General features: G+C 40.6%; 1 protein-coding gene across 1 annotated transcript in view; it reads right to left on the reverse strand.

The window, feature by feature from the left end:
- Nucleotides 1-320: 320 nt before the first annotated feature.
- Nucleotides 321-18663, reverse strand: part of ATP9A (ATPase, class II, type 9A) — a 49132-nt gene continuing 30789 nt past the window's right edge. The window contains exons 16-28 of the mRNA XM_014943657.1: nucleotides 13550-13642; nucleotides 12644-12727; nucleotides 11810-11980; nucleotides 9825-9923; nucleotides 9458-9547; nucleotides 9188-9332; nucleotides 8548-8612; nucleotides 7607-7762; nucleotides 6138-6202; nucleotides 5222-5330; nucleotides 3883-3940; nucleotides 1770-1973; nucleotides 321-652 (exon numbers count right to left, since the gene is read on the reverse strand). Coding sequence (XP_014799143.1) covers nucleotides 516-652; nucleotides 1770-1973; nucleotides 3883-3940; nucleotides 5222-5330; nucleotides 6138-6202; nucleotides 7607-7762; nucleotides 8548-8612; nucleotides 9188-9332; nucleotides 9458-9547; nucleotides 9825-9923; nucleotides 11810-11980; nucleotides 12644-12727; nucleotides 13550-13642 — 1476 coding nt within the window. The 3' untranslated portion in view covers nucleotides 321-515. The remainder of the gene's footprint in view (nucleotides 653-1769; nucleotides 1974-3882; nucleotides 3941-5221; nucleotides 5331-6137; nucleotides 6203-7606; nucleotides 7763-8547; nucleotides 8613-9187; nucleotides 9333-9457; nucleotides 9548-9824; nucleotides 9924-11809; nucleotides 11981-12643; nucleotides 12728-13549; nucleotides 13643-18663) is intronic.

Genomic DNA, 18663 nt, shown 5'->3' on the forward strand with positions numbered 1-18663 from the left:
CATGCCGTAAATCAGGAATCAGCTGTCAGCAGTACAGTGCATCACCTACATTAAGGGATTTCCAGGATGTAAAAAAGAATGTAACTACTTGAATCAAAAAGATAAATGATATAAAATAACATAACACAATGCAAGGAACAGCACAGATACTTTAAAAAGTAACTTAAATTTGTCAAATGTAAATTCCAAGGTCAGTTAGCAGCTTTCAGATACTTTTACCCATGCATGAGAAACCCACTGGCATCAGTTACACACATTTGACCCCAGTTAAGTTGAACAAAAGGGACAAAAACTGTATGAACTAACAAGTGCCTCTGCCCTCAAGAAAACTCCCTTTTATTGTTAGGTTCCCGTTCACGGCAGTTGTGAAGTCTTTTTTCAATAAAGCAGCATGTAATAGAGATTACCACATGATCCTTATGCAAATATCGGACGTATTCATTATAGTAACAACTACATGATTTTGTCTCTCAGCCATGTGCAATATTTGTCTCTGGTGAGCAAGGAGAGCAGCCCTAGGACGTGAGCTTCGAATAGCTTGGCGGAGAAAACCTTCGTCTCAGGTACTTCAGGACGTAGAGGGGGAGGCAGCTCACCAGAGTGATGACGGTGACTTTCCACAAGAACGACAAAGTTGCAATGAAGTAAACATCTGTAAAAAGAAAAGAGCGCAGAGTGAATGATGATGGGAAGTACATTCTGGGAAGAGGTGCAGAAAAGCAATTCAATCTACCAATGCTTCTTAAACAGCCTCACCTTCTCCACATGCAAATTCAAAGCTCATTGATCCCTTGCTCCTCACTCTTCTGTCCTACTCTTCCACAAAAGATACAGCTTTCTGCACAGCACATTTCAGTAAGGTGTGTAACTCCTCACAGGCAACTGCCCTTACACAGACCATCTGGAACAGGGGTTTCCATCTCCTGGCAATACTAACCTTCCTGTAAATGGACTGCTTGTCTTCTCACTCTGGGAACTGTCCTCTGCTACTTCGCTGGTAGTTCAGCAAACGCATCGCTCAACTCAGTTCTAATACCTCAGAATTGCTGCAAAAATAGTTGGAGCACTGTTCAAACTGGAGCTGGTGTAGCCATATGCAAGAGATATGGATCTAGCCCATTGGAATATCCTCATCCTCTTCAGAGTTAGCAAAGAGCTTTATGGAAGAAGTAGTGACACCTTGTGGTTCCCAAATGAAAACTGGAACAAACCCTATGGATCTGATACTTGCAACTAGGGAAATCTGGAATTTCTCATCCTTTTTCCTTTAGCCAGGGAAAAGGATTAGCTCTGTTTCAGGCAAATAAAAAAAACCCAACAACCAAACTCACAAGAGAAGGGCCCCAAAGAAGCAGATAAAATAAGGTAAATTTTTTGAGGCAGTTCCTTCACCCAGTTAAAAGATGAAATTTTTCAAACCAACAGCAGAGGCTTCCAACCTGTGGTCTTAAGCTCAGTTTCCATATGGAAACAAAGACCACCATTACAATTGACAGTTGATCCGTGGTGGAGCTCTGAAAGTATGGATGAGATTCACTGGGCAGCACAGTCCACTTACCTCTTTTACCTCCTCTACCATTTTGCTATGTGAAGGAACTGTAAAATATCTTTCAAGTGCCTTAAAATCGAATAGAGCTCGTTCTCGTCTGAACCACTGCCACTATAATTACCATTGGCTTCATCAACAGCCTTTAAGCTCAATTCAGCTCTGTATAGTCCTGTTACTATTCAGGTCATAAACTGCTTGGAGAAAAGGCATTTAACCTTACCAATAAACTCATGTAAGAAGACCAGAGAAGCTATGTAGCAGGAGAGACTAAGCAGCTCAGCCACTATCATGAGCCAGTGCCACGTCTGGATCGTCAATGCCACCATCAGTAACTCAGTGAGAATCAAGGATGTGAAGGAAATGGCAACAATGTGGACAAATTCAGATTCAAAGAGGAGGAGCGCTCCGTACATGATGATGCTACCTGCAAGGGAATGGAACATTTGGGTATTTTATTCAAACATCAATCTAAGCTCTAAAACCCACTGCTAGGTCTTGGAAACGCTGAAACATAGTCATGCCTTGAGACTGTTTTTCATGAAGCCTGATGAATGTAATAACAATGAATCAGTTACTATTTAGGAGACAGAACTGATGAGAAGACAGGGAAAAGTTACAGCAGAGGTGCCCAGAGTTTTAGAACAGTCTATCATATTCATAGACACATGGAGATAGGAAATTAATACACGCTATTTTGGCAACTGGAGATTTCTAACATCACGAAACTCTATCCTCCCAGAAAGCAGCTGGTCACTACTCAGAAGCTAAAAGATATCAAATATTTCTAAAACCTACTGCGTTGCCTCAGTGCCCAGATGGAAGCAAGGTGTTGAAAAGCTCAATGGATACAAGTAAGACTCTCTGCGCTACTTTGGCCAAGTTCCTTCCCCTTTACACCTCCCCCTAAAAGGAGCACACATTAAAGCACTGTTAATGATGCATTGTTTCGTGCTCCCATTCTAGCTAGCCCAGGGAACGCTCACAAGGACCCACACGGCCACCTGCACAAATAACTCATGTTAGCAGCATGAGTAATCTGCACCAACATCCATCACACTAGGCCGGTTTCAGAAGGGAAAACCTGCAAGTGACTAGAGCTTGAGCCACAAAGTTCAAATCCAGCTGTGAACTTTCCAAAAATTAGGACTTCTCAAGTTTTCAGTCAGGCTCATCTCTGCTAGCAACTAGCCCAATTGTTTGGCCTGCTGTTTTCTAGTTCTTTAGTACATCAGAAGTGAAGTCACTTTAACCAAATATTGTAACCAGATAGTGGTCTTAGCTCAATAAGAAATCTTTCCCTCAATGCATCACCCTCTGGCTTTAGCTTTCCACCACTTGTGAATTTTCTATAAATGCTTTGGCTTTGCCATTGTATTTGTACAGCATCAGAAGACTGTTATCCCTGTCTTGGGATAACAGAAGATAACACCAAGAGAGCTTTTACCTACTGAGGATGGTAATACCAACTACATCAGTAAGAATTAGCTGTTTATTTTGGCACATTTGTTCTGACTTGTTGATTAAGGGGGTTTTGGAAAACAAGACATTTTGTCACAGAATCGTATTGCCATCTTAGTTTTATAGTTCCGTGTTATTTGCACGTTTTCCATGATTCCTTGATTAACACTTATAGAAGCTATTTGAGTTTGAAGTTACTTGATAAAAAAGACAAACTGAAAAAAAAAAAAAAAAAGACCTTGCTGGACATAAACCCCAATTACTACATCCAGTTTTGGAAAACGGATGTATTGTAACTAAGGCATTTGCCTAACTGTTTAAGCAGCCAGATTAGAGTGTATGGCACACGATCAGGAACCTGAGCTCTACTCTAATCCTTCATTACAAATGGCCATGAAGTAATCAGAACTATTGCCACTTCTAATAGACAGGATTTAGATAAAATACATAAAGCTACAGATTCTGTATTTTGCACGCTGACTGACCTCTATAATCCATAGGTTTGAAAGCCTTTTTCAAAAGAAGGGAGGAGTCACAAATTCTACTTTGCAGATGGAGCAATTAAAACACTGAAAGGAACTTGCATGAAATTACACAGGATGGTCCCAATGGGAAGAGGCACAATGCTTTGAACTTCTACATCATTGCCTACAACAGGGTTGACCAGTTGCTGCCAATATTTAGTTTTAGATAATTTCTTCCTTTGATAAAGCTGCCAACATCTTCCGAGACAAAAAAAAAATATATATATTTATTCATTAGCCCAAGGATGCATTGCTAAATTCACTTCGTACCTTACATAACTTCCTGCAATACAAACAGATATTCTGTACTCATTAAAACATCCAAAGGCAAAGCAGAAGTTGATTTCTTACCTTGATAGATGCTTATTAAGACCCATATTAAAAATGTTTTGTATGATAATGGTCGTCCCTGGAGGGGGGGAAACAAAAACAAAAGGACAAAGCTCAGTTGGGTTTTCTTTTATAAACATTCACTTACAGATCAACCCAACAATTAATAAAAAAGAATTTGAAGGTGATTTGGAAAGAAAACAAAACAAATCAACCAGCCCTGAGGAACTGTATTTTTATTCTCATTTTTCATGATGTACGAAGGAGGCCTGGGACCGTGGAAGCTCACTGCTTGCACAGTACAGTACAACCTCGTCCTTATTGCACACAAGATTAATTCAATGCAAAGATGTCTCATGAGTTTAGTTATTGTACTGTGAAATATAAGATGTGTGCATACACATACATATGAATATATTAATATTATATTTCTAGACACACACACACAAATCACCATCATATTGAAGGCAGATAGGTTTTAATAAAAGCATCTCCAGCCAACGCAGTTATACCAGCACAAAAAAACCCTATGTTTAGACCAGGCCTAAGGATGGTTGGAGAATTAGTGGTTTATGACATAAGAGACAACATACAAGTGAAACCAGATGGAGACTTATTCAGGCTGTTGGAAAAACAGGCTTTGCTTCTGAGAGTATCTGTTTAACAGAAATCCTTGAGGGAAAGGATCTGTTGAAGACTCAGTCCACCCTTTCCTTCAATTAAGAAAGATGTTCCCGGTCTGCATACCCCACTTATTCCAAAAATTTTCCAGGAAAAAAAAAAAAGAATCCAAGACAAGATTTACCTTCCTGATATTTCTATGGTAAACATCAAATAAAGTTTTCTTTGTCCAAAGAGAAGGACCCAATTTCACACTAAAGCTACAAAACCAGCACAGCAACCAAACCTTTAGGACCCTTTAGATCATCCTCCTCAAGGCAAATTTCTATTAAAAAAAACCTATGTGATAACCTCCTCCGTCCAGAAAATCAGCTTATCCCTTCCCCCCATCCCCTTTTTTGGCTTCGGGATAGTGCCAAATCCCTGACAAGTTCTCTTTCCCCTTTATTTTGGAACAAATCGGTAATATTAAATCCTTAGAATTTCCCACAGAATGGAACTTCTATTTCTCCAGCCGTTTTTAATAAATTGCATTTCATGTAGCATTCAATAACAAACTGCCAGGAAATCTGGTTGTATCTGTTAATTCAAATTTGCCTTTAAAATAATTTTGCTTGAAAATGCATGATAAAGCCCTCTATTACTAATAAAATATTTGACTTTACACATTTAGAGAGTTTCAGATCAAGACAGGGATCCTGATCTGAAAACAAACAGACAAAACAAGAGTCTCCCACACCTTAAGAAGATCTTTGTAGAGCTCTGGGTACAACATTGCAACTTCAGATTTAACATCCTTGTCCAGGACTAGAGAAAACACTGGAAACATGGTGTAAATTGTGGAGTACCTGGGAAGAAGGTAGAAGATCAGTAAATTATCTATCAGCAAACAGAAATCCTATAGTCTTCAGAAAGGAAATACAGCATTCTTGAAGTGCCAAATGACGTACGTGTTATAAAAACTTGCAAATGGAACAAGCCAGAGTTTTGCATGTAGGAAAAACCTGCAGGGTTTTCTATTTGAATGGCTTTTGATTAGAAACACTCATACACAGATGATTGGTTCAAGTATTGCAACTGGTGTTATAGGGTTATTAATAGAGCCAGGGACAGACCTGTCCCCACCCCAAAGTTTGCTCTACAGTTCAGGCTTGATCCTGTTTGCATCAAGAGGCAATGGAGATTCATTTGCTGTTTTTTTTTTTTTTAATTATGTACTTGAAAGTCTACAAAGTTGTGGGAAAGTAAATTCCCAGTATATTTTAGACAGGAACTGATCCCTCCTGTTAAGAGGTTGGGTTGTCCCCACTTTCTGACACCCTCAGGAGCTGGGCACGGCCTGTCAGTGCTGTGCAGGGATCAGAGCATAATGACTGCCCCTCTGCTTTTTACTAGGATTGAAGGAGGACGGCTCACTTCTCGTGCTCTGAATGTGACAAACTGTCCTTTTGGAAAGGCTTCTAGAAGTACTTGTGCTGCCTTGGTGGCTTTGCTCAGTGCAGAGGAACAGAAAGGGGACAAGGATCATAACTATCTTCTGAAGCAGCGTTGTGAAACATACAGAGTGGAGATGTGCATGTCTTGCATGTTAATTAGCACAAATCTATTCATTATGCACAGGTTTTCCACACTAGTAGTAAAATGTGAGCTCTTACCCGATGATGAGAAAGCCTTGGTAGAGAGGAACTGAAGCAAAGTAAAATACTGATGAGAAAACAGCCTAGAAGAGAAAAGAAATAAGCTTTTCAGATGATAGGTACTGTAGTAAAAGTAACAGCTTAAAAATATACTCTGTTCAAACTGGAACGTACTTGCAGTGGGTTCTCCAAATTCCTGAAATGAAGACAGAAGAATGTAATACCAACCCTTTTTATTCCTACGCAAACCTTGGACGAAAGCTATGTTTAATAGCAACTACTGGAAAGCTGGATTTGGAAAAGTTTTTGTAATGCAGTTCCATAGAAAAGAACATAAAGAGTTTTCTCCAAAGCCCACTGGTTTGATCAAAGCCATTCAGATGTTGTGAAGGACAGGTGCATACTTATTTATGCCTGGATGATGTCTTCACAATGTAAAGAGTATACACTCACTAATACAAACTCCATGTAATTCAAGATTAATTTTTCCTTTGTCAGAAGTTATAGGTTTTCTGTTCTTGTTTTCAGCTGCAAAATAAGCTAGACTGTCCCCTGAGTCTGAACCTTTTGTCTCTTTGTATCTCTCTCCAATGTGTTTACTCTAAAAAGAGGACAGGGCAGAATCAGCCTTCTCAAAAATATCAAATGTCTTACTTCAAAAAAAAAACCAAACCAAACTAGTATTTTTAAGAAATATATCAGTATGCTATGGCATGGAAATGCAACTCCCAAAGAGTAACCTCTGTCCTTAACTGTAACTTTCACTCAAGTCATCACAGCTAAGAATGGAATTTGGCTCATGAACTCTAAAAATCTCTTTCAAAGCTCCCTGCCAACTGGCAATTGCATTTTGTTACACTGAGGCTCAGCACACACAAACAACGTAAATTTTGTGAATACTAAATCTGTTTCTAAGGCTCCTTTTGAAATGGAGAGGAAGAGACCACCTCCACGTTGCTGCAGCAAGCTGCTGAGCACTTGGGAAGGTTAATATCTGCTTCAGCAGCCTTTGCAGCACGGCTCCTGTGAACACTCCAGAGCACGCCAGACCAAGCTTTCAGTAACCTCATCCAGGGTCTGAGCCAGGTCCCTCTCAGCTGCCTCAGAAAGGCCTTCAAACAGTGAGACTGAAGTTAAAACATACCTGAAAATAAGTGCACTTACTCAGCAGAGGCCTTGAGAGTATTACTCTGCTTCAGATTTTCTGTATTTGCTAGCATTACTAAATGACAGTGATGACATGATGCATGAAAGCAGTGTTTTCTAAGGCAGAATATTGTTTGTCCAATTTTGGAAAAGCTGCTGACATTTGTCTTACACCAGGAACTTTGTTATGTGTTTTCAAATCAAAGTAACAGACTTAAGTTCCCACCCATGAAAATTTTCAGAAGAAATAGCTGTGTCTAAAATGAAACACAGAACCTGTACTTTTTTGATTTTACTTTTTCAAGTCTCCATTGGGAAAGCTGTCATGACAGTCCATTTACCTGCATTGTGCTGATGCACAGGCTCCTGTGGATCACAAACTGACTGAGAGCTGCAGACCGCTTGTAACTGTTCCTTCCATGCACCATGAGCAAACGACCCAGATGTTTAAACTGAGTGATAGAGAAATCGGCTGCAAGTGATGCCTGTTTTCCTTCCTGTGTACAACAGCAAGTAAAAGCATAGTGAGATCATTGCATTATTTGAAATAAAAAAACATTGTATTATTATTTAGTTATTACTGACAGAATTTCTATGAAAATTTGCAGTACATTAGGTGGGGGAGAGTATTACCTCAGCACTTCTGCCTTCCACCGTGACTTTTAAGCAAAGAGCAAAACTATGAAGAGAATTCCCATTTGAACCCTGGCCTCCAACTCCAAGCAACCCTCTGGATTATGATTCACAACACGCATGTTAACGTGACACTCATATCAAGTCAGTTCTGAACACAAATTTTCAGTCTCAAAAGTTCACTCAATTTTAATGTTTTGGCTCACTGCAAGCAGAGTCTTTCCACTGCCGCCAAATTCAGTCTTGTCATTCCAAGCAGCTCCACATGCAGGAACCAGAGCTCTAACCCAGAGTTTGCTTTCTAAATTATATAACTGGTTTTTAATTGTCCATGTAGTGTGTACCGTATCAGAGCAATTACAACTCCAGCAATTGGAGCATCTACACATGATTAAAAAACCCCAAACTAAACACGACGGTCCAAATTCAGGGAATCTGCCAAGAAACAAATAATGAACTTGAACCCTGTTAAACAGTTGTCTCTTTTACAGCCAAATTATTTTTCACAATACGGCTATCAGTCTGATGATTATTTTTGTGGAAGCTTCTCACTTTCTTGCACAAATTTCTGCGGATTCATTTAAGAGTGAGTTACAAACTAGCTCCTGAATTGCCACAGGAAGAGTTACTAAAGACGAGGTAATCTCACCTTTCCTTCAACTCCAACACCACAGTCAGCCTCCTGAATCATGCTAACATCATTCCCTCCATCACCTGCAGGCCAGAGCACAGACAAACTATGTTGGTAGTTAAGCAACAGAGGAAATCTGCAACCCCACCAAAGGCATCTGCACCAGACCGTATTAGAAGGAACATTTAACCCTATCAACAAAAGCAGGATTTTTAATAGAAATCATGAATTTAAAATCTTTAAGAGGCTTTGTTTTGTTTTTAACAGACCCATAGTTCACTGATTACTTTGACTTGTAGGTCTACTGTTACACCTACAACACTGAAATAAAACTCACAGATTAACAATGGCACTTTACTTGATCAAGGTCAAGCAAAGATATCGCCCCAAATATTTATGAGTAGTTGTTCACTGAAGTTTTCATATGCAATATTTCATCTCATCAAGTTCACGCAAGGATATCGCCCCAAATATTTATGAGTAGTTTTCACTGAAGTTTTCATATGCAATATTTCATCTTATCAATCATCCTGCAAAAATGCTGTTCTCTAACTCAGTATTTCCAGCTATTACACGATGACTCGGGACTGTTCACTCAAAAGAAGAAATAATAAAGATGCCACCCTACATGGCCACTCCTCCCTCATTAGTCCCTTACCTACTGCACAGGTGAGTTTGCCAGTCCTCTCCTGGAGCAATCGCACGATCTGGGCCTTCTGTGTTGGAGCACATCTGCAGCACACGACGGCAGGGCACTGGCAAGCCAGCTCCATGAACTCATACTCGTAATATTTCAGGCACACCTAATTTGCAGAGATCAGAAGTGTCACCAATGTTTGGGCTACGGAAGTTTCTTTTTCAAAAAATCCTAATTCAGCCACGGTGTTTTGGGGCTGTTCCTGAACAGCCTGAGATGTTTGGAGCCTACCTCCAACGAGTCACCAGAGATAACAAGAGCGCAGTCGTGTTTCCGGCGGAAGGCGTTCAGCTCTAGATGGGCTTCTCCACGGTTAGTCACCTGGGGAAAAGAGATGGCAACTGAGGAAAGGTTTACTTCACTGGGGTGAAAAAAACAAACAGACGAGCCTCAGAAGGAGCAAAAGCAATAGGGACAGGCAGCACACTGAGTTATTCAGATAAACGAAAGCTCAGGGGATAGAAAGCTGGGTCAAAAAAAAAAATATGAATACTATGGGTCCACTGTTGGAAAACAGTTGTGACCTCAGCACCCCTCCTGTCCCAGAACTTGGGGTCCCAAACAAGTCTGGAGAGAGGGGAAGGCGGGTGTTACTCACTAGTCTGAATATATGGATGTCCTGTGTCCGTGTCACCAAATGCGCGTTCTTGGCTGTACAAGTGGCTGTCTCTAGCTTATCCCCTGTCAGCATCCACACCTAAAATCCAAATATTTAATGGATTAAATACAAAACTTAACAACCATGCCTGCAGGACATCTTGAACCACCACCTGCCAGTTCAGGCACATAAATGGACTGTTAGAATACGTATATACATTATTTTTCTAAAAAAGCCCTATTTTAAAACATACAAGAAAATTTTCACAGATGAAAGAAAGCAAAACTTCTAAAGAGGCTGAAACACAAAAGAAGTTACAAACTATGTATAACATTTTTCCCACCTGCAATATTTCAAGATTCTGCTGATAAACCCACAAAATGCAAGCTAAAGAATGTGTATGCGTGTGTTAATATGTCCCACCCCGGCTATTTCTCCTACGCTGAAATAAGCGGGCCTTGCTGCAGAAAGATCCCTCATGGCCCTGCCTGAAATGTGGATGATGCAACTGGGGTTAGCTCACTGCTGATGTGTGCATCTGGAACAGACTAAGTTGGTTGGTTGTTTTTTTTTCTTAGATTTTTTTTTTTTTTAAATATACACTGCTCCTTTTATTTTGTGCTGGTGCGGGGCGGGGGGGGGCATTATAAAGCAATGTCAGCAGCAATACTCAGCAGCAATACCCTGTTATAATCTGGCAGGGAATTCCCTCAACAGTGTAAATATATCAGAGTTTGTTTTGTTTTTTTTTCCACTGGTGTTTTTATTCTTTCAAGACACTGCCCAAGAATATTTAACAAAACTAAGAAAAAAAACCCAAAACCCCCCAAACACACAAAGACTCGGTTATTTGTTTAATAATCTGAGGTTGGAAAAAGATTTGATCTTAACAAGATGGTCCCTGTAATGAATTACAAGACTGCCTTCACTCTTGATTTACTTCTTGCATGCAATACCCTAATGAAAATACCATTGCAAGGAGTGCTCAGAAATGCTGCACTCGCTGTGCAACGACACACTCCACACCCCAACACCGACTCCAGCCAAGGTGAAGAGAAAAAATGAAACTGCTTTGGAATAACTGTCCGGGACTATGCCAGCGGGGGAGAAAGCCACAGTGTTGCTAAGGGAATTTGTCTGATTTTGCTCATTTCTCCTCTCTGCTGAAGTCCCTGTTGCCTACAGGGATGGCTCCAAACCGAACACACTTTTGGAAATCTGTCCCAAGCCTTGAATTCCACCTCCCACCTAAATCCCAAACACACAGCCCTGCTTTGGATTCACAGCATGACTCAATATTTTGCTCACTTTATTACTTAAAGCAGAGAAACCACAACCAGAACCTTTAACTATTTTTCTTGCCCGAATCTGAATTTTTAGTCCATTCCTGTCCAATTTTTCGATTTCAGAATCTGATCGACAAGTTTTCAGAGAGGAAAACTAAGATTCCCTCACTGCTGAGCACAGCTCAGGCCATAGGTGCCTGAGTCTCAGATACCAGGATCTCAGAAAGCTGCAAAAAACCTGTGCAGTCCCCGATTCTCTTGGCTGAGACCCCCTCTAGTGGCTACTGAACATGTGCATATTCACAGCCCAGTGCTTCAACCCCAGCACTGGAGTTTGCACCACAGACCAAACCCGTTCTTGTTTCATGCAACCACCTGAGAGAATTGCTCAAAAGTCTCCTGTCTCTACCCTCCTGCCTACGCCCTTGGTTTCTGTGCAGGAGCCAGAGCCTGCTGGGGGAAGAAAGCACAAGGTGACATGCTTTCATGAGTTTTAGGTAACATTTACTACTTCCAGCATGTTCCGTTCCCAAAGTGATGTTTAAAATGTATCAGCCAACCCCACTGTTCCTACTTGCAAAGAGCACCTGGTGAAATGTTTATCCTGACACGGTCTCCAAACTGTCATAATTGACTGCCTGTAGGACAGTGCCCCATAAGAGGGTGTTCCTGGTAGGAGTAACATCAGGTTAGGCAGACCTTAATGCCAGCATTTCTCAGCGTCTCCAGAGTGGGCCTGACGTCCGTCTGTAGCTGATCCTCCACGCCAGTGAGACACAGCAGCTCCATCTCCATTTCCAGGCTCTCGATGACTGTGGCCACCTTCAGGGAGCGGTCGTGCACGCTCAGCTTTGCCTGGACATAGCGTGCCTGAGGACAGAGCAGACACAGCCACGGTCACACACAGCCAGCCTGCAGTTTTTGTGAAATATAGGGTTAACCAGCCCCCCTCGCACCACAGGTCTAACCATGGCTTCTACAGGTAGCACATCTAGAAACAGGGCAATAGAGAATCCTAAGCATTCCCACTGTCTCATCTCTGCATATAACTGAACAGTTCTTCTTCATGTTTTGCCTGCCTGGGGTAAGTAAATGAATGCTGTGTGTAGCAACCCATCTCACAAACCACAGGCCTGAAGCCTGTGTTTCCATGAAGCCAGACGGGGTTATATTCCGGTTGTTTGTAGTTTTCCTGGATGTCAAAACGCAACAAGGAAAATCAAAAGCCAACACATCTCCCCACACAAACACTACTTGTCTAACAAATGATGAATATTTGCACAATTTATAACCACAAAAGATTGTAAGGCAGGATTCAGGAACTGTTTTGGAGGGTTCTGGCTGGTATCCAGTTTCATACATATCACTTAAAAAGCCACTTCAATTAAAAGAACAGCAAGACATTGAAGAATGACAATTCTAGCAGAAGGAATAGGGAGATGAGAGGCAGCTTTATCACTAGAGGTCTGTGAGAATCACTTCAGTGACTGTTTGTTTAAAAACAAAGGAAAAAGAAAACAAATAAAAACTTACTTCAAAGTCTTGATACTGTTCTTCCGTCAGAGACTTCTTGGCTACGACAAGAACCCTCAGGCCTTCCCGAGCCATGTTACCACACTGGAAAGAAGTATCACGTTGTAAACCATAAACTGCATCTCAAGTAAGATGATTTATTCACAGCATTGCAGAGATGGTAATGTAAGATAGCAGGTTAGGAAAATAACCATCCAGTTTGAGCAACCCCAGTGAGTCTGTAACATCTGATGAAGTGCATGATAAACCCGAGAGGAATAAAGGAGATCTGCAATAGTTTGTAATCTATCCCAGTGATCAGAAGAAAAAATGTCCTCTCTGCTGTACCAGTGTGACAAAACCAACCCCATTGATTGCATTTGCTGTCTTTAAGTAAAAGGACACAAGCCTTTGATTTGTAGACTTCACATATTTGGCCAAAAATTCTTTAAAATAAGACCAAGGTATTATTATTTCTTTGAACACCAGGGTTTGGGGGTGGGGAGAATCAGTAACTGAAGCTACTGCTATGAAATCTGTGCCAACACAACTACTAACCTGACAAACATACCCCAGTACAAAGCTGCCAAATGTAGTTTTGAAATTAGACCTTTCAGTCTAAAATAAATGCAAACACAGGATCAAGCCCAGGACAAATTTGGTAATCTTGAGTGGCAATCAGTTTTGAGCAAAATCCATTTCGTTTACAGGACTTACTCTGCACTAAATATCTTGAACTTGCCACCTGACTCCCTTGTTACTGCTTATATAAATGGCTGAAGGCTAATTCAATGAATTGCAAAGATCAGTGACCTCTGGCTCGCAGATGTTTTAGGAGTTATGTCCACTCTGCCATATAGTCATGTATTGTCCTGGAAGGAGAAAAGCACGAGAAACCCTCCTTACGTAGGAGGTACGGCCCCATACCTCCTCTTCCAGCCAGTCGTTGTACTGCACAATCCCAGCCATCACCACATCAGCCCCCTTCATGTAGAAGGTGATCTCTCCTGTTGATTCATCCTGCAGATAAAAAACAGAAGAGTGTAAGTTGGGCCAATATCAGCATATTTGGAGTGGCCTCAGCAAGTTAAGTGATGAGTTTTCGGCACAACAGTCAGAAAAATGCACTGGGTCAGGCTGAAGGTCCATCTGGCTCAGCATCTCATCTCAGGGCCAAAAGGGGCTGTCTGCTCAATCACAGCTCAGTTACTCACAGCCAAAATAACGCTTTAGACAAGGATGATCAGCTTTTTAATCAGCAACATGGCATCTCCATGCAGACACCTCTCAATCCTGACTGCATGTGCCTTTGGAATAACCTCTAGCCCTCACTCTTGAAATTTATTTCATACTTACTTGAAACAATAAAACAGACGCACGAAGCTTAACAGTAAAATTACTCTAATTTACCCCCTCTGTTACATTATATGGCATAAGCATAATTAAAGTTTATGCTTGCCGCAGAAAGGTTAGATTGCTGCCTGCCTTATCTGATACAAGTAATTTGTAGGCTGCATATTTACATTACCACAAATTAAAAAATCCTTTCTAACCAGGCAGATACCTAAGGAGGTCACAGCTATTAGTATTACAAGCTAATGGAAACGCTGGCAATTTCCTCAAAGGAGACAAAACAATGAGTAAGGAACAAACTGCTCTGTAAACCAAGATAGCCACCAGGGATAGGAAGAAAATAAACTTAACACGCAAAACCAAAAAGCCCAGGAAGGTCAGCTATGAATGAAGGGTAAAAGCACTTTAGGAAAAGAAATGAGAGAAAAGTACAGTGGACCCTTTTTCATTTTCAAACTATTTAATACATGTGTCAACCTGTTCTGCAGTTACAGAAACTAGTGGTGAAGGTTCTCCCACATGAAGAGTTGGAGTCGGCAGGTAAAAGCCTGATGTCTCATAGCACTAGTGAAACAGAATTTAATTCCACAGTGGAAAAAAAAGCAGCAACTGACGTGAATAATAAAAATGCAAATAAGATAAAGAAGCATTTTTGCTAGGGAAATGAAGAGGTAGACAAGGATAATGAAGGTGCTTTACTGAGCATTTTTGCCAAGCTTACAAAGATCTTCACAAGGAAGATTCTTATAATTAAGCTTAAGCACAGTTTTCAATGTCCTGAAATGCGCAGCCTTCATATACTGATACCCACACATCCCACATCCCCAGAGCAAAATGGGTGTCGCTCTACCAAAACAATTAGAATCTGTTTAAGTAAAACACAACGTTTTTGGCAGTAGCCAAAGGTAAAGGTTTATCTATTAAATTATTTGATTAAAAAGTGTCTAGCAACATCTCTGTAGGAAACTGAATAAAGACTCCACTTCCCGTGCTGCAGAACTGGCTTAAGATAGTTTAGATATTTTGTCCAATATAAATACTGTATCAGCTATCTCCTTGCATTAGTCATTTCCTCTCACCGAGTTCAATAGGAGGTTAGTGCGTTCTCATATTATGGTAAGATCACACTATAAATCTACACAGAGATTTGCCAGTTATATTGTTTTGAAGAGGCATCTTTTTCCACCGTGGTCTGACTCTGGCCACGGTTCAAAGGCTTCTTTCAATTCCAGATATGACAATAGCACTATCTTTGCTTTACAACAAAGATCATTCCACACGGGTAAGGGGAAAAAAATGCAAAGAAAAAGAAGAATGGAAAATATTGTGGTTAAACAAACAGGCCTTCTTTCAAGAAGATGATTAAGTAAACAGTACAGTGGAGAGTGGCTGCTTTGGTAGAACAAGACTTCTTAGAACTACAATAATCAACTACAGAAATGACAGTTGATCACAAGTAAACAAGCAGATATTGCAAAAAATACCCTAAACATCTGCTACTTGTTTTCAATATTAACTACTACTTTATTTACTACAAGTTACGTGTTGAAGGAGATCTCTTTATAGGAGCCAGAGCAGACAGGGCCAGCAGGGCAGATGGGTGTCTCTGCAAAGGACTTCAGTAACAGCTTTATTGGGCTGGATGCATGAATCACTTGCTGAAACTCTATACCCAGATTGTACAGGAAGCCTGGCAAGAGGATCGCAAAGCAGCTCCCGCTAGCCTGAAAAATGGCACGTTATAGGAATGGGCAATATCTGTATAGTTGAGCAGAAAATATTACCATTTGAATTCTACTCACTGCAATCCTGAGTACAGGCAGCTCCCGCTAGCCTAAAAAATGGCACGTTACAGGAATGGGCAATATCTGTACAGTTGAGCAGAAAATATTACCATTTGAATTCAAGCAGCTCCCGCTAGCCTGAAAAATGGCACGTTATAGGAATGGGCAATATCTGTATAGTTGAGCAGAAAATATTACCATTTGAATTCTACTCACTGCAATCCTGAGTACAGTTTCATTCTGCAGCTTCTACCTCCCTTCCCCAGCTGCTCACTGTGTCTGTTGTCTTCTGGATACTTCACACTACTTTCCCTTATTTCTGTTTTTCAAATAAGCAGGAGTTTTAGAAGATATAGTGAAAAAGTAAAGACCTTGCAAGTTGTGAATCAAAACTAAACAGAGTGCCTATGTGTGCATACATGTTTGTTTAATGAATGAAAATATTACTTGAAAACTACCTATTTATGAACTCTTTTTTCTTTCTTTTTTTTTTTTTAAATAAACTTTTTTCTTTTTTTTTTAAATGAAAACCCTGCTTGAAGATATTATTTTGGAGTATACAGGAACATGGCAAACTAATACCCAGGGAGCCAGCATCTGCTACTCAAAACCTACTTCTGCATAGGCTATACAGGGAGCTGATTTTAGTGGCTTAGCAGCAGCTCAATTGCTGCAAAATAAAGACACTCAATTAACAGGCACAACAGAGAGGGGAAAATGCTTCTATCAACAATATTCATCATCAGGGTCTGGGGCTGATGTTGCTCCCGCTGACCACAGGTGGGAGTTTTGCTGGTTTTGGCAGCAACAATATTCTAAATACACAAATGCAAAACAGGAATCTTCTTCCTGAAGGAGGAGAATACAGATGATAGATAATTTAAAAGGAACAAGATTCCAATAAAAGAGGACTCCTTTCCACTTAGATGATAAAGTGTCCGGTCATCCACTTCTCTGCTGAGCACATAAACACAGTTTAATGAAGTGTACCCTGGCTTCGATGGTTAGCCCACTTCTTACACCTTTGATAAAACACCACCTCATCAAAAGTTTGCACTTACAGTAAGCAATGGGGAGGGAGATTGTTTAATCTTCCCCTCCCTCCGTTATTGCTAGCATTTTTGTTTTAGGTCTTGAAAAGGTAGCCTGAAATCTCCACATCATTTTTTTGCTATAAAAATAATTAATCTGAAGAATTTACACTTGCTGTATCTAAACAGATAGGCACTACACTTGCTGCAGCTGTCCTACGCAGCACGAGAGGTTCGTGGGAACACTGATGACTGTGTACTTTCAAATGCATCCAGTCGGATCTCTAGATTCACAGATTTAACACGCTGATTACTTTGTACCAGCTCAGCCTATCAGCCCACTTCAACTAACATTCCTGCCCTTGGGCATGTTTTAATATTCCAAAGCCTGAACGACTTGAAATACAAATTTCTCCCCCCTACACCGTACTGTGGTGTGTGATCCAGAACTTAAAAGCAGTTCCTTGAGGAACAGGAGATCCAGATCCAAAATACTCAGGTGTGATAATGCAAATACAGTCATTTGCATGAGCTTTAACAATTTTCAATCTGTCATGGGTTTGTGAAAATAATTATATGCACATACTGCAGTTCCATCTTTATATCACCAAATTCCTTGGTAATAGGAAAACTGAAACTCTTGTAATACTTGTTGTTGAATACAACTACCGAGTTGTTCCATTTTACACCACCCCTTCATGGTGCTGTTTTTGACAGGAACTAACTGTGCTCTTCCAGGGGTCCAGAGAAACTGAGATTTGTGATGCTACCAAATGCCAGCCAATAAAGTAGACCAAATTAATCTGCTATCGAAGAGGCTCTAGATGACTAGGGACTAGATCAGACTAGATGACCTTTGGAGGTCCCTTCCAGCCTGGGCAATTCTATGATTCTATGATTCTGTGTAATTTAAAATTCAAGCCACAGAAAGTATTTTCACACCCAGATACCAGGTATTTCCAGACATCTCAGAATGAATACACAGCAACTCAGTTTTACCACTAAGTACAAGGAAGGGAGGGAAGAAAAAAAATTTATCTTACCCATTCTCCCTACCCTAAATAACAAAACTGCAGATCCCATGAAATGATATAACGAATCATACCTTGCCCTGGATTATAGGTTTCATATTCATGTTTTAGATTCCTGGTACCAATTATCTGTCTGTACTCTCAGTAAAAAATAAGAAGGCTGTTATAATTACCTACAAAAGAAATATTCAAACTGCTTCACCTTGTTTGTTTTGCAGGCAAATGGAAGTGCCTTGCCATAGCTGGGTTTGTTTATCTTACTAACATTGATTCTCTGGCGCTATCTTGACAACTAATGATGATAATGCTAACAACTGATCTCAACTGTTTGACACCCACACTTTCTTCTTCTTTCTTTTTAAGGTAATTTTTTCTGAGAGTCTGACCTTATATTGAATTTGTATATAGAACCACAAAGTTCTGTATGTCCAGTTTCAGCTGGGCACGTATTTAGCATGTGCAGTGCCTGCTGCTGATGATAAAGGTACTTGCACAAATGCACCTTTTAGCTTAACTTTAACTATTTTCAAACCCTGTTCATGACACCATGTTCTCAGCACGGCTGCGGGCTCTGTTAAACAGCTCAAAAAAGGAAAATCTCCACAGTTCCTGCAGCTGTAAGCGCCTCCTCCTGTGGTGCTGTACTTCTATGGTCTCAGAGAGGTATTGCACTTCCACAACACATTTAACAGTACCTTAGTTATTTGTGGCATTGGTCCAGGATCTCCTCCTTCCTTCCCACTTGCTGTGATCTCCATCACCCCCTGTTGTACCACCACAACTGCTTTGGAGATGCAATGTAAGCCGGACCTGTGAACCTGCTTGGGTTCCTGCTCCTGGCT

Source organism: Calidris pugnax, unplaced genomic scaffold (genome assembly GCF_001431845.1).
Source record: "Calidris pugnax isolate Ruff unplaced genomic scaffold, ASM143184v1 scaffold118, whole genome shotgun sequence".
Taxonomy (NCBI): Eukaryota; Metazoa; Chordata; class Aves; order Charadriiformes; family Scolopacidae; genus Calidris; species Calidris pugnax.